This window comes from Papilio machaon, chromosome 3 (genome assembly GCF_912999745.1).
Source record: "Papilio machaon chromosome 3, ilPapMach1.1, whole genome shotgun sequence".
Taxonomy (NCBI): Eukaryota; Metazoa; Arthropoda; class Insecta; order Lepidoptera; family Papilionidae; genus Papilio; species Papilio machaon.
Window position 1 is genome coordinate 9,489,488 of NC_059988.1, and position 16,943 is coordinate 9,506,430.

General features: G+C 38.7%; 1 protein-coding gene across 3 annotated transcripts; it reads right to left on the bottom strand.

The window, feature by feature from the left end:
* Positions 1-6,655: 6,655 nt before the first annotated feature.
* LOC106711921 lies at positions 6,656-16,371 on the bottom strand. Of its 3 annotated transcripts, none has more exons than XM_014504344.2 (7): positions 16,206-16,371; positions 14,046-14,313; positions 10,039-10,255; positions 8,732-8,854; positions 8,115-8,171; positions 6,981-7,389; positions 6,656-6,868 (listed from the first exon to the last, which is right to left on the bottom strand). In XM_014504344.2, the coding sequence occupies exons 2-7, from the start codon at positions 14,254-14,256 to the stop codon at positions 6,782-6,784; spliced, it is 1,104 nt and encodes a 367-aa protein (XP_014359830.2). In that variant the 5' UTR covers positions 14,257-14,313; positions 16,206-16,371; the 3' UTR covers positions 6,656-6,781. The 3 variants fall into 3 exon arrangements, with proteins under 3 accessions (XP_014359830.2, XP_014359835.2, XP_014359847.2); XM_014504349.2 differs by lacking the exon at positions 16,206-16,371 and adding an exon at positions 15,966-16,077; XM_014504361.2 differs by lacking the exon at positions 8,115-8,171.
* Between the last annotated feature and the right edge of the window lie 572 nt (positions 16,372-16,943).

Below are 16,943 nucleotides of genomic sequence, written 5' to 3' on the forward strand. Positions count from 1 at the left end.
TTGTTTGGGCATAGTTCCCTTAGCCTTTTTTTTTTTTTTTTTTTTTTTTTTTAAGTCTGGAAATGCATTTACGCACCCCCTACGCCGGGCTGTGCAATGGCGTAGGGGAGTGTGGGACTCGCCGGCCGCAGAAGGCGACCGGAATACCCACTAAAACCAGACTGCCCTCTCACGCGTTGCGGCGGGGCCACGGGAAACGCGTTAGCTTACTTCCGTGACCCCGCCTGCGTTTGGCCTCTACGGGCCCTCAAATCTAAGGCGTGGGGAGAAGGGCAGCAGCGGCAAATTGCCGCCTCCTTCTCCCCACTCTTCTCTGCCGGAGCGGGGGCGCTAGGGGATCCCCTTCGCGTTCCCGCTCCTTCTCCTCCTTCTGCGACATAACTGTTTCGCAGAAGGAGGAGACCGCGTTCCAAGACCTCTCACTTCCCAACATGGCGCGTACAACGCCGGGAAGTGAGAGGTCGCCGCCTATCGCCGCCACCAGGGTGCGGCGCTCTTCTGTCCAGGCGCAGCACACTTCAAGTGTGTGCTGCGCCGTATCCTCATCGGCGCCGCACCCGTGGCAGCGCATCGTCTCTTCCCTTCCGATCCGACACAGGTACCGTCCGAAACAGCCATGTCCGGACAGCACCTGTGTCAGTCGGAAGGTAAGGGAGCCGTGGCTCCTCCCACACCACTCCGGGAGCTGTGGGCGTATGGCCTCTATGGTGCGCACGCCATATTGGGCGTGCGCTAGGCCACTCGCCCAGAGCTCCACGGTCGTCTTTCTCCTCGCCTCCCGGGCGCGGGAGAGCTCCTCTGGAGCCGGGGCTTCGCCCCGAGCTCTTTGTGTTGCCCGCGCCCAGTAGGCTTCGGCCAGCACGCCCGCCTCTATTTCCCACGGAGGGGTGCCGGCCAAAACGCAGGCCGCCGCGTGGCCTACCGTGCGGTAGGCCCGACACGCACGCGCCGCAATTATGCGTTGCGGCCTGCGGAGGAGGGCCCTGTTTGGTGCGTTGAGGGCATTTGCCCACATCGGTGCACCGTACAGGGCCATGCTTTTGACGACCGTGGTGTACAGCAGTCTCGTATGTACACCCGGACCTCTAAGGTTAGGGAGGAGCCTCGACAGGGCTGAGGCCGCTCCCACGAGCCGGGGGGCCAGCGCTCGGAAATGATCGCCGAAGCGCCAGCCCCCGTCGAGGACAAGACCCAGATATTTCATCCGGGCCCTGACCCCGACTTCCTCTTCGTTGACCCGGAGGGTGGCCCCCGCAGGAATCCTCCACCTAGGCCCTTTAAAATAAAGGGCCTCGGTCTTGCTGAGGGCCACTCGGAGGCCTAGCGCCTCGATCCTCCGGGTCAACAACATGGCTCCGGCCTCAGCCCTCCTTTTAAGCCGGCTCCAGGTAGTGTCCCGGACGGCTACCAGCGTGTCATCTGCATAGCAGATGACCGCCATCCGGGACAGCACCTCTCCGCGGATGGCCCAATCGAATCCGATGTTCCACAGGAGGGGCCCTAACACGGACCCCTGTGGAACACCGGAGGCCATCCGCCTTTCCTCACGGCCAGTTCTCCCCATGTAGGACACTACCCGCCCTTGCAGGTAGTGTCCTACGACTCTCCGCAGGTAGAGGGGCACTCCGTGATACCGTAGCGCCTCCTCTATTACCGCGAAGGGGAGGGAGCCGAAGGCGTTGGCGATGTCTAATGACACCGCTATGGCTCCCTGCCCCTTTTGGGCCGCTTCGTCAGTGAACCTCTTCAGGGCGGCCAGGGCGTCCATGGTGGATCGTCCTGACCGGAACCCGAATTGGTTCACCGAGAGCTGCGGCCCGTCCCTCGCTAGGTGCTGGATGATCCGGGAAGCTATCACGCGCTCCAGCAACTTCCCGACCTCATCCAGCATCACCAGCGGGCGGTATCCCGACGGAGAGTCCGCGGGGCGGCCATCTTTCCTTATGAGGACTAGCCGCCCCTCCTTCCACACCTCAGGGAAGTGCCCCGCTGCCAAGCAATCGTTGTAGAGGCAGCGTAGGCGGTCCCCGAGGTGCTTCAAGGCGATGGGGAGAACCTTCCCGGGCACCCCATCCGGTCCCGGGGCCTTCCGCGGGCCTTGGAGCCGGCGGGCCGCCCCTAGCATTTCCTCCTCCGTTATCAGAGGAGGATTAGGGGCGGCGTCATCCTCGTTGTCAGCCCTCTGCTGCGCCATGCGCGGTGGCTCAAATGGGGGGCTGTCTGGAAACAGCCCCTCTACCACCGCGCTGAGGACGGCCGGCTCCATGGCCTCCGTGGGGGGCGCCGTTTTGAGTTTGGCCCGTACCATCCGGTACGGGCGCCCCCACGGGTCCGCGTCTAGGGCCGCCAAGAACTCAGAGTAGGCGGCGTCCTTGGCGGCCCCAATGGCGGCTGAGAGCGCCTTCTTTGCTGAACGTGATTCAGCAAGAAGGCGCTCCAGCTCCCCCGGTTCCTGGTGCCGACGTCTTCGGCACCGGGAGAGAGCACGGCGGGCGGCGTTGCTGGTGGCATGTAGGGCCGCGAGGTCCCGCGACCACCAGTACACCCCCTCTCGGGATAGTTCCCTTAGCCTACCCAGAATGGGTGAAGAAAACAAAAAAATCTCTGTTTGTATTCTTTTACGGTTGGCGCCATTTTCCAAACATTTTTAGTTAGTTGAGTTTATTGTGTTTTTATTATTTTATTAAATTGCTTCATTTTTTCGCAACTGTATCAAAAAATAGTTGTTTAGTATATGTGCGAAACTGTCATTACAACTTGTTCCAACTGTCAACCCTCACTTTCGGCTGCGCCTCGGCTCGGGTAGACATTTGTTGGAACTTGGAACTCTTTGCAATGTCAGGCTTTCCGCACTCGTAATGAAATATACTATAATGCATTCATATTTGTCTCTAATACTAATGTGTACAAAAATGAATGTATAGTCAAATTACTATTTTAAACTAGTGTCGCCACATAAGTGTGAAATTAATATGTATAATTTTGGTATGGTTAACTGTTAACGATTAACTTTAACTTGCGTTAAATTTTCGAGAATTTAACGCTTTAACGATTAACGAAGTTAATTTTTTAATTAACGAATTAACGATTAACGAAGTTAACTTTTCGATTAACTGTGCCCACCTATGCTAGTGAAGATCCATATGCTGATGATGGGGAATACGGGTCCGACAAGGATTACCACCCTTCAGGCGACGATTCGTTGAGTTCTGACGATGCTGCTGGACGCCGCCCACGAAAACAAGCTAGTAATGCATCTGGTGAGTGTTCTTCGTCTAGTGATTCGGATGATAGTGATAAAACATTTTGCCCTTCTGAAGACGATTTACAGAATTCACGGAATGAGAATATTTCAGTTACCCAAAACCTTCATGTTTTGGAAGCTACGTCATCTGGAATTCCTTTATCATCAAACGATCGGCTTGTAAATCAAGATAAACGCCCCAATTCACCAGATATTTCTGATCAGCCTACTAGCCCAATCAGTCATGCTCCCGAGACATCTGCAGAGATACCTTTAGTGGAAGAAGGTTGGTCTGACACGGTGACTAATATACCTGATTTTAATTTTGATAACGCTGCTTCTGGAATTAAAGTAAACATTGATAACATAGAAAATGTTATGGACTGTTTTCATTTAGTTTTTCCACGGAATTTCATTGAGTATCTGGTAATATGTACTAATAATTATGGTAACTCTTTGTGCCAAACTAACAAACCACATACAAGATATAGCCGCAAAGCTGTCTTTCGTGAAACCAATTATGAAGAAATGCTGAAATTTCTCGGACTTTGTCTTCTGAAAGGTCTTATAAAATGTCCTAAACAAAGGAACCTTTTTACTATAACCAAAGCAATGTATTATCATCCGATATTTACCTATACTATGTCAGGGCGAAGGTATGAACAATTATTACGCTGTCTATATGCATCAGAATTGGAGGCTAAAGGACAACAGAAGATTGTAAAATTGATAGATATGTTGACTATGAACTTCAGAAAAATATATAGTGCAGGCGAGAATTTGTCATTAGATGAGTCCCTGCTTCTATTTCGGGGTCGGCTACATTTTCGACAATATATAAAGTCAAAAAAAGCCCGATACGGAATTAAGTTCTATGAACTTACTACGTTCGATGGCTATGTACTCAATATATTGATGTACTCTGGTAAGGAAACAACAAATCAGAATATGGATGGGGATGATTCTAAGACAGAAAAAATTGTGTTAAGGTTGATGCGGCCATATTTGCTTCGTGGTCATCATTTGTTCATGGACAACTATTATAACTCTGTAAAATTGTCACAGAAATTGCTTGATTTGAAGACTCATAGCACCGGTACTTTACGTAAGAGTCGTAAAGATAATCCTAAATTCATTACGACAAAAAAATTGAAAAAAGGCGAGCATGTGTGGGCTCGCAAAAACAAAGTATATGTTTCCAATTGGAAAGATAAACGCCCTGTCCTGATGGTTACCACTAAAGTTCATCCCTCGATCATAGAAGTTTCAAACAGATTTGACAAGACCCGTTTAAAGCCTGCTGAAGTTGATATATATAACAGAAACATGTCTGGCATTGATCGTTGTGATCAGATGGTATCTTACTATTCTTGTCCCCGTAAAACCATCAGATGGTACAAGAAAGTAATATTTCACATGTTGGACATTGCAGTGTGGAACGCCTATTTTCTTCATAGAAAATATATAAAAAATAATTCTTGCTCGTACTCGTACATAAACTACCGAGAAGAACTGATACAGGAAATGATTGGGCTGGACAAAAATTTGAAGGGAAGCGACATGATAAACACATCCAGTATTCACAATAACAGGCGATTCCAACCCACGACGACATGCACTAATAACATACTCCAAAATAATTGGAGTGTAATGCATGGTCACTGGCCAGAACAAATGCCTGCGCGACCTGGAACTTCAAAAAAATTTGCATTTTTAAAATGCAAATTTTGTACAACAAAAAAGATAAGAAAGGAGACGAGTTACCGCTGCAAGGGCTGTCTCGATAAACCTCCTCTTTGCCCATCTTGCTTTGAACCATATCATGCAAGTCTACAAAATCCTGGTGATGATTAAATTATCTTGTAACGAGTTTATTTTAAATAAGTTTTGATTAATAAGAAAAGTAATTATTATTGAGGCCAGATTTTGTCATTAGATTGCTTCTTAAATGATGCTGGCAGAGTACAATATTGTGATAATTTCGGAATATAAAAAAGGCTGATTACATAAGTAAATTAATATTAACCTTATGGTGACCTATAGTATTGTGTTCAAATTAGTACTAAAATAAGATTGTTAGTAAAATGTTGCTGTGATTACTATCATAAATATCTAGTGGTAAACGTACATTCAAAGTTAGAAGAGTTTTAATGTTTTATTTAATTTCAACAAAGGCAAGATAAAAAGTTGATTATTATTAGAAACATGTTAATTACAAAAGAGGCTGATTAAGTTTGTGATTATTATTAAACAAATCTTTATAACAAATACTGGTTTTATTACTGTTACCTGTATAATCAAGTTTACGGCTATAGGCGTATAATGTCTATGCGTAGTTTTCTTAAGCATTAAGTTTTCAAATGCAACATGACAGTACGCCCATAGACGTAAGCGCCTATAGGCGTACTGTCACTAAACAACATTTTACATGCAACCGCATTGACACTACGCCCATAGGCAATGTATGAGATTAAGTAGTGTCATTTGGGAAGTAATTCTTAACATGTACTGTCCGCCAACGTGTTAAATGAAATAAGGTCCCAGTATTATTTAGTTACGAAAAAGGTAACCTGTCAAACCTACATCCTAACAAGGAATATATTCCTTTTCTTCCACACATTTAATTCGTGTATCAGTCTCACACTTGATCCATTTAACCGCAAGTTCCATTGTCGAAGGACACCAAAAATATATTGTTACATCAGATCAGAATAATATCGGCAGTGAAAACCTACTCTAAATACACACAACACTTTCTCAGTCATTTATTGTTAAAATACGATATGCCAACATTATTTTTTACTTGCAATTGTACATTTAAAATATATGTTTAGAACTTAACGTAATATATTTGTTAATCTCACATTTATTTTTCACAATATGGCAAAATGAATTACACAAAAATTACATATTTTTACGTCGTCGCATAATTTAATTATTAAATAAAATCAGAATTTATATATTAATTTGTTACTAAGAATAAATTGAATCAAAATTTCCATAATTAAAGGATATGCAGAGACATTTTTAATAGCTTCAAGTCGAAAAATTATAACCTTACAAATATTTAGGTTATATTTATATCAGCTACGTCACAACAACTCACTCGAAATGTCAAAATGCGCGCGCACACCGAGTAAACAAAATGGCGCTTTATTAAGATAAAAAATAATTTTTCAAAATGTTAATTAAAAATGTATAACTTAAATTTTTACATGTAAAATAAACAATAAATTAATATAATACATTGTAATGGCAAATAACTTGTAAATTTTAAACTTTTTAAATAAAGACAAAAGTCAATGACTCATTCAGCCACTATAAAAAAAAAAAAACTAGAAATAATTTCATCAATAAAAAACACAATTAAAATGCCAAAAATAATTAAAAGGTATATAGTACCGATGCGGATCCTACTTAAGTTCTAATATAAACTATGAAGAAGATATTGGGTTTTAAAACCAACCATTATTCCGGATATTCTATTAATATATTTGACAAAATCAGTTATAAAACTTTCGTCAAAAGATGTTATGCTCACGTCTGTCTCTCCACAGCGAAACTGTAGCTGTAGTCACGGTCGAGCTCGAAACGAGTTCGCTTTTTTATAACTGGCAACTGCGTCTGGAAATATATTTTTTAATTTATATATTGATAGAAATAATGCATTCTTAAAATAATCATAAAGATAATCTAAAGATAATCATAGTAAAATAAAATAATACAAATAACTAACCAATGTATCACTAGGTAACCCTCTCAGTTTAGGATTTAGTACAAACGGAACACCTTCCATTCCATTATATCCCCCTAAGGTTTGGTAGTTAGAAGTCCTGGGCAAAGGCGCGGGACCTTTCCGCCTACCCACAGCCGCGGGCGAGGTGGGGCCGGGGCTGCCCACCGGGGACTTCGCCCTCGAGGCTTGCTGCGGCGACATGGCCCTCGGGGGCTGGATCGGCGGCGGAATGGGGGGCTGGATAGGTGCTGGCCTCGATGGCTTCACGTTGTAAGATGGACTCAGGGCTTCGTAATCGTGGTCAGTTTTTAATTCGTCGACATTCGCGTTGGGAGATTTTAGATTCAAGTTGTTGAGTTCGTTGATTAGTGGGGACAATTTTGGAGGGCGCTCAGGAGCTGGGCGCAACCTGTACAAATATAGTTTACCAATTACTAATGTAGAACTTTTTCTAAAGATTGTATGCGGCTGGTTTCCCGAGCATAGTAATATTTTTCATTGCCCTATTTCTTTACCTAGATTCGGAGCCAGTAAAATAAAGAAGAAAGTTTATAAGGACGTAAAGCAAAAATTAAATTCAACACACTAATATTCAAATTTTCCTTCTTTCCCATACCTATCTTACTAATATTATAAATGCGAATGTTTAGATGGATGGATGGATGTTTGTTTGAAGGTATCTCCGGAACGGCTCAACGGAACTTGATGAAATTTGGCACAGATGTAGAACATAGTCTGGAAGAACACATAGGCTTCTAAATAAGTTTTTTTTAAATTCCACACGGACGGAGTCGCGGGCGACACCTAGTATATTATAATTGTCACAACACACGCAAACGTGCCTGCATTCAAATATAAATACAACTGGCATATACAGCAGATTGAGGTATAAAACAAAGCATTTCATTAACGTAAATATTTGTAGTGAACAATAACTATTATATAATAAAAAATCACAGTATATACATATTATATGTGTAGGTAAAAAAAAAACAAATCTAAACACCAAACAAAAAAAAATACGAACATATAATATTTGCATTTTAACTTTATATATATTATTATGTATCAATTTATACGAAGGAAACCCATGCAAAAAATGCCAATTTTTAAACAAGAAACTATTGTATATACCCAGTGCAGCCGTCCCATCTTAATCTCAGCTCCTGATACAGTTTAACGGTCACTGAACTGAAAAGATTTATTTTACAAAACATCGAATCGTTTTTTTGTTAAAATCGTGAACGTATTCGCTGTTAACCGATAGAATGGTCGAACGAAATGAAATTGGGCGCTGAAAAAATTTTACAAAAAAATGTCGACGAGTACACAGTTTAATATAACTTTAGATTTTATATGAATGCTGAAATTAAAATCGTATAAAGAAGTAAATTATAACATAACTCCAAGTCTAAGAAAACTTGATGTCTTTGAATATTAAGTGAGCACATTTCGATGGGTCCTAAGGGCCTGTCCTGGGGCCAAAGTAACAAATTGGTGATTTTAACATTTTTGTATTAAAAGTTACCTCTTAGTTAAATTTACAACATGCACTAAACAAAATACACATTTACAGGTGTGAATGTCATTTTTTTGCTGAAGTAAAAGGGCCTATTTGGCTTATTTTATTATTTTCCTATATGGTTGAAACTTTGAGAGCCTCTCCTGAAAATTTGTCAATTTGCACATTGGCCCTTATTCGTAGGAGCCATCGATTTATAACAGTAAAATGACTGATATCTATTATTTACCTTCTGTTGGCGTCAGGTGTGAGGTTAGTGACGACGTTCTCGTAGTCGTTTGGCGCACCAGTGGGAGATGTATCCGCGCTACCACCGCACACCTTATAGCACACCATCTTGCCGTTCATCTCACTGATTTAAAAACAAAATAGCCTGCAGTCGTTAACTAAATATATATCCAATCCAATAGCAAGGAGATGCATTTTCGAATTATATTTTACAAAGAAAGTGTAATAAACTAATAGTTAAAGAAACATGTTTGACTCAGCTGCAAACAAAAATCGTATATATAGTTGAGGCTTACAACTTGTCGTCTTTCAGATTATATCTACTCAGTAGGGCAGTGATTCTCAACTACTGTGCCGCGGCACTTTTGTGTGCCGCCAAATTTTGACTTTCGCTGACTTGCTGCACACGCACACTGTGTCTGTATTTCTTCGCATAAAAGAACAATGACAGAAAAATAGTTGAAAAAAAAATTAGCGTCTAGAAATGTCATATAGATACAATTAATTTTATACAGTTGATAAAATATTTATGCAGTGTGTTGTAGTAAGTAAATCATTTTTATCTTTTTCTTTGTGTGCCGCCAAATTTTTAAATCGTTAAATATGTGCCGCAACAAAAAAAAGGTTGAGAATCACTGCAGTAGGGTGAAGATTTAATTTTTTTTTTCTTAATTTTTAATATCAAATTTACATGTAACGACAATCAAACAATTCCATTTCTTTGTAGACAGGACACATAATAATTGCATGACATCACTGTGTGACATTATAGTTACAATGCTTTATTTATCCTTGATAAATTGTAAACGTTAAACAGAAAGGTTTGCAGATATTTTGAGCAGAATAATCAATTCTAAAATTGTAAAAGACTACGTAGAATAATATTAAAGTACGCAGTTACTTCAAACGAAGTTTTCTTTGAAAATATACCGAGGTCAAGTCAGTCAGTCTGGAACATACTGCGATTTGTAAAAGAGTTCGTTCAACTGTCTCGAATCTTTGTCGTCTTACATTGATTTTAGTGCCTCATGCCGCAGGTTCAGACAAAGAATTTCCAGATTTTATCTATACACGATGTCTGTGGACGTAAACAAAAGATGTATAGAGGTAAAAGAGTCTTACATTGCGAGTAGGCAATATTGAAGACAGGATGTTTGTTTTTTGCGTAAGGAAAAATAGTGTGTTATGTCAAGCTAGCATCGAATACAACCACACAGTGATCGTCCACAACAGTACCGAGGGTTCACGGGACATATGTAGAGGACAGAAGATTAAGTTAGGTGGTAACTATCCTTGGGAGCATCTTACCCGGCGAGCAGAAAGCCGCGCGGCGCCTGTCGCATCTTGGAGCATACGATGACGTCGGTGACGGGCGGCGCGTGGTGAGCGTGGTGGGTGGCGGCGTGACGCGAGACTCGCGTGCATAGCCGCCGTTTACCAGCGCGCCCCGCCACACTGTATCCCGCCGGCGCCGCCTCGCGTTCGCCCACCACTAGCACGCCGTCCATCACGTACCCCGGCACACCTAACACAACAAATTGCCAGCTTAGTAAGCTGAGCTTACTGCCGTACTCAGATACGTTTGTATTAGCAATTTCAGTAGCATTAACGGGAATAATGCATATTGTATTGCCTATAGAAATAACAATCAACTAGTTTTATAGTGGAAAAATATCTTAAGTAATGTTAGGTTTATGGTAACTTTTCCCAAATAAGGAAATCAATGAGTAACGATCAACCTTAATTCCCAAGCACGAACGAGCATGACACAGGTCCAACGGTCAGTGTCAACAGTCAACCTTGACCTACGAGAGAAAGTAGGAACACTCACAAAACAACCTCAACTATTACATCACTTTGTTAATCTGTGTGTTTCTAATTCGACAAGATAGCGCTTTTTTATCCAAATACAGATTTTGTCTTTTGAAATAACTCTTACAAATAAAAACTTCAAACACTGAAATTCCCACATCACAAATTAATGAAATTACTTGGTTCCATAACATTTTTTCAAGTGAAAACATCTAGATTTGGATTCTCTCGAACTGGTGTGAAACAAAGAACAAGCAATCGTTCATTTCTCTGTACGGAGCTCATTGTCTTCTCCCACGCCAACGACCGGTTTTATATAGCGATCTAATTGAATAATCAAGACTTGACCGACCACCCGAGCCTTACTTATTAGAACAATAGACTCCCTGAGCACAAGACTCAGAACGCTAGGAGCACATCCATTATACCTAAGTTATACGTATCGTACAACTGTATAGTTATATTCTACTTGGCGTTAATTGTAACTATTTCAACACCATTAATACAGTTATGGACCACCGGACAGAAAGTACAATAAAAAATATAATTATAAAAACAATTAGGACCACATGCAGATTTGAAGCTTTAAAAACCACCATCAACAGCTCACTATACGTCCCCATCGAGGGGCTCGGAGCCTAACCCTAACTTAGGGGTGACTATCGGTGGTCGAATAAATGTACATATGTAAATCGAAACTCGAAAAACACATTGGTACATGGCGGGATTCGAACCCAGGACCTGCAGATTGCAAGTCAAGTGCTTAACCCCTGAGTCACTGACGCTTTAGAAACAAAAATTTGCACAAAGTAGTTGTACCATCAATGTTTCCAAATTTATAAAAACATATTTGCATCCCTCTCATTGTCTTTGAAAAATCAGAGACAAAAAAAATGTTTTGCTGCTATGAAATCAATAACAATTGTACTAAGATTTATACGTAGCAATGTAAGTATTGAAGCATGTAACAATCAATGGCGATCAAATACAGGCCACAGGCGTCAAACGACCTCGTCCTACAATAACAAATTTAGCTCGGCGCAGATCGAAAGCTAGTTGTAATTGTAGCCCTGACATCGACAATCTATTCACAAATATATCAACGATGCATAACGTACTGACTGAATTGGCTATGCTTTCCTGGTACTACGGATAATTTCGCACCAAATTGTTAAATGTAATATAATAGCGTAAAATAAAATCGACTGCGAATAAGTAACATGGGTATCCCGTTATTGCGTCCAATCTGTAAAAGCTAAAAATAATGGAGAGAGACGAACACAGTTCATTGTGCCCAAACCGAATGCCGTTATGATAAGGTTCGTGTTCACAAAAAGAAACATGCACTCAAATTAACACCTATCAAATTATTCTACGATAAAATTTAAATGTAAATAGATTATATTGTAGCTTTTCCAAAGTTGTATTTGAAAATGAAGGATAAGGTAAATCTTATATATATAAAAGAAAGTCGTGTTAGTTACACCATTTATAACTCAAGAACGGCTGAATCGATTTGACTGAAAATTGGTGGGCAGGTAGCTTAGGACCAGGAAACGGACATAGGATAATTCTAAGTTTTCTATTTTTTTATTCCGCGCGGACGGAGTCGCGGGTAAAAGCTAGTATTTACAATAAAACAATAGTTCCATCCCCAGATATATTTACGAACAGCTGGACAAACTGAAGTACTGGTTGTTGTTTACAGAAGAATGCAATATAAAAAAACTACGGACCTTTATTTAAGTAGTTTAAAGACAGCTCATATTAAAGCTTCATCGATTATAACAAAGTATTTCAGAAATATATATCTTTCATAAGAATACTGCATTCAATTTTAAATCAAAGAATTAACCACACGATTGTGAAGAAAGAAAAAAACAAAGAGATTCACACGACATTTACAAAACATTTCTATGTCCGGTGTGAACACTGCGTTATATCAGAACATGCCCGACCTTCGAGACGACTTAATGAAAGCGAGGCGTATTTTTTATGAGTTGACATCATTTACTTTCATTATATCGACAATTGCCCTCCGTCCGGTACACGCCGGGATATTGTAGACATAGGGTAAGACTATACCAACCTAATTCATACAGAAAAGAAACACGATATTAACAATATATATCTATCTATCAATCTATATATATAAAAGAAAGTCGTGTTAGTTACACTATTTATAACTCAAGAACGGCTGAATCGATTTGACTGAAAATTGGTGGGCAGGTAGCTTAGAACCAGGAAACGGACATAGGATAATTTTTACCCCGTTTTCTATTTTTTATTCAGCGCGGACGGAGTCGCTGGTAAAAGCTAGTTTATGATAAGATAAGAACGACATAACGGTCATTGACATGAGATTAAAAACATACAATACAATACTAATTCATACAATTCCCAAACTTTAAAAAAATTGTCTTTTGGGGCTTTCAAGCAATGTGTGAGTCTGACCGAGTTTTAATGTTAACTTTGGGTATTTCTTTTAATACGTAAAAGTTTAAATTATTCAATCGATATTTTTGACCTTGCATTGAAAAAGTCTACACGAACTAATCAGCAAAAATATGTACCTAATAACTGTATTGAAACCCACAAAATAATAATGCAGACATAAGGAAAATACTTGAAAATTAATCACCAAACATAAATAGAAACATAAAAGTAAATAATTTGGTTTTTGTTAACATTTTCAATTTTTTTTCTCAGTTACTTAAGGCACAATTTATTTAAAAAAAAGTTCAACCATAACTAATCTATATATATAAAAGAAAGTCGTGTTAGTTACACTATTTATAACTCAAGAACGGCTGAATCGATTTGACTGAAAATTGGTGGGCAGGTAGCTTAGAACCAGGAAACGGACATAGGATAATTTTTACCCCGTTTTCTATTTTATTTATTCCGCGCGGACGGAGTCGCGGGTAAAAGCTAGTATTGTAAAAAGAATCTAGTACCAGCCAGTAGTGAATAGACTGCATTTACCAATTACTTCATCCTGCAAGATGAATGTGCTGCAATTGTTGAATATAACTACAAATTATCTTATCAACCAACAATGACGCGTACAGAGTTACAGCCTGCAGGTTTAGTTGATATGGCAGAAATAATTTAATTATCTAGACCTAAGTACACTATCAGTAAAAAGAAAAAACCCACAATATCAAATTGTATTATATCACTAGAAGTACACATAAACTTTAGTAGCGTAATAAGGCGATCGGTAAGTGTCTTAGAATTTTTAGAAAGCATGTTGTGGGCAGCTCTATAACCATATAAGGGATTCAATGTTCAAACATCATTTGCACTGGACTTTTAACTAGTTATGTATTTTAATTTTCAGATATCCCTATCATGAAACCAGTCAATTGTTTGATAAAGGGTATACACCCACAGTATGCGTTCTTCCGCACGACGAAACCCATGATGTCACGAGACCATCGGAAAACAGGAAGGACTTTTGTTTGAATACCATCCTGTTAAAGTATAAAAAAATATCTTACCCTCTGATTTGGATAGGCAGATGTAGTGACTTGGTTTCTTTCCAAACAGTCCATTTTGACGCAGAAGACCTGCATCAGCGTCTTCATCGTACGTTCTGCTGACTGGCCAGTATCCAGTGGGGCACTTGGCAACACTCTCCACAATCTGCAGAGATAGCAGCGGCCGCTCGTCTGGCAAAGCGCCACCTAACGCTGACAGCACCTTAGACATCTTCACCTCATTCTTATATTACACTTGTTAATGTTCTATCAGTCTTCTTTGTAGCACCTGAAAAGAATAATCTTATAAGAATACCATCAACAGATTTGAAAACTTACAACTACTATACTATTAAATTTCCATTCTACAGCTGTTTTCGTAATTACGTCTTGAAGAAAAGGCCAATAACATCAATAGTACTCTTACATTCCTACTGCAGATGTAAAGCCATTTAGGTCAGTCCAAAAACAAATGCAATGATCAAATTTTGTGTAAATTTAATATGGACAATATCCTTTTCTGATAAGACCTAATTAAGCATAATTAAATGGAGTATTGATTAAACTTCCTCCCTTGTCTAATTAACAGAAATAATATTATAATGCTCAAAATAACAATTCTTCAAATCCTTAGTTAAAATTTTTACTAAAATCCTTTCAGTTAATATTTATTATTTAATAAAACTATATCCATCATATTTCATTATTTGTCATAATCTCTTTGGCCTTATTTAACTTATATGGGGTCGGCACAGAAGGTCTTATAAACCTTAAAGTTTTGAGAGGAATATAAAATGAATAAATATAATATAAATTAAATAATTATAGCTAAATTAAAAAATACACAACAAAAAGCAGTCAGTTGAATTGTTTCTTTTTTACCAATGCAAAAATTAAACGAAATTGTATCCAAAATGACTACAAATGGTAAAGGATTAAGTCCATTGTAAGGGTAGACTAGGGGTGCTTCCTATAACAAACATTTAGGTACATAAGGTTTCCTAAAAGATTAAGCTCATGTAACAATTCACATGTTTGAACCAATCATAAGAAACCTTTATCTTTTTTCAATACTTGAGGAAAGGGTAATTCAACAACAACATATTATTTGTTTAAATGAAATATAGTTCCAATGCTTACATTTGTTAACCTTTTAATTAGTTTAAAACATAATTTAAAACCAAATGAAAATCCTCCATAGAGGAATTGAGTTATGCTGTTGTTTTTCAAGACCAGTTAATAAAATAAACTATCTTACAATTCTTATAATAATACAAATAATTATACAAAAAAAAAAACCTTTAACTTATATAGGAACGGCTAGAACACTCACATATATAAATATATATATGTGTCGGCACCAACTAGTTTCAAGAACAACGGGGGCCCTTTATCAGGGTGAGTGGGACTGGTATTATTTTGCGAACATGGCCAGTCGCTCATTGAGCGTGATATATATGTGAGTGTTTTAGCCGTTCCTATATAAGTTAATAATAATGTTTCACGAAAGTATGAATAATTAAAAAAAATATCTGGTATGTTTTACTATATCCAACTTATTGTCTTACTGATTAAAACTAATAGATAATACAGAGTGCTACTCAAATAAACATACAAGCTTTCAAGTAAGGTGTGCTGTAACATTGAATCTTTTGAACAAAATCTACAATTTTATTCAGTAGATAAATCTATTGACTTAAATAACTGAAACGTAAAACAATAACTTTTTATCTATAAAGTATTGTTTAAAAAAAATCAATACAAGAATAAACAATTATCATTGCATTGTAACAATATTGGAAGTTTAAAGTTTTAAACTTACCAACACTATACTGAATATGTAAGGTGTACACAATGAAAACACTTAAGGATATTTAGGAGTTCACAAGACAAGGCAAATGACCCTAAAAATTATAACACTTTTAACACAGTATTACTCACTATATTTCCTAACATCTCAAAGACAGATAAGTCGTAAAATTACAACACCATCGACCGACTTGGCAAAATTCCATGCTGTAAACTGGGAGTGCACACTCGCGTACACCCGAACACTGTTCTCCAAGCGTAGATATTAATTAAAACAATTGCTCCATTCGCTCCCTCCCACCCAGACTCTAATGCGAACGATGACCCTTCACAGATGATCTTAGATTACTTCTATTTGAAAAATTATCTTACCGTATTTATAACAGCAAGCAACGGAACATGAAAAATACACACACTTTTAACAAATCCATTCGAATAGCACCAATTTATTACAATCAATGAGCCACTTATAACACGAGTGAATAATCGTAAATTTGAATTAAATGTAGTGATTGATATAAGTAGAAAAAACTTTTGAAATTAACTTTATAAGATAGTTTGTATAAAAATGTAAATTTTCATGAGCTTTTCTTTACTATCCAGATATTTGACAACAAATCTGATTGTCCCAAGTCGAAGCGAAAAAGTCAAGTATAACCACGGACAATAAATTGTCACAGTATAAAGACAGAGTTTCATTCTTCCATACATAGTAGTAATGGTCTTTACTCCAAACAGCCATTGCCTCTTAAATAAAAGCTTTAAAATTTAAAATTATTACTGCAAATACCTACCCACAAGAAAATATTTTGCGCTATATAATTAAAGATTTAAACAATAACCTAACCTAAATTTTATAAAACCAAATAGCTTGAGGCCGTAATTTTTATATGCTCTTTGACTGTAATAGTTGAATTACCGCCATCTATTGTCTGCGTTATAAAACAAAGTTTCTTTTTTAAATATTTCAAACATACTGCAATGTTACCTAACACTTTCTTATTTTAGAATATACTCAAAAAACATCGAAAAAGAAAAACTTACAGCATTTAAAAAAGATATGGCGAGTAAGATTTGAACTCGTTCCTATCGTTTTAAAATTTAATTTCT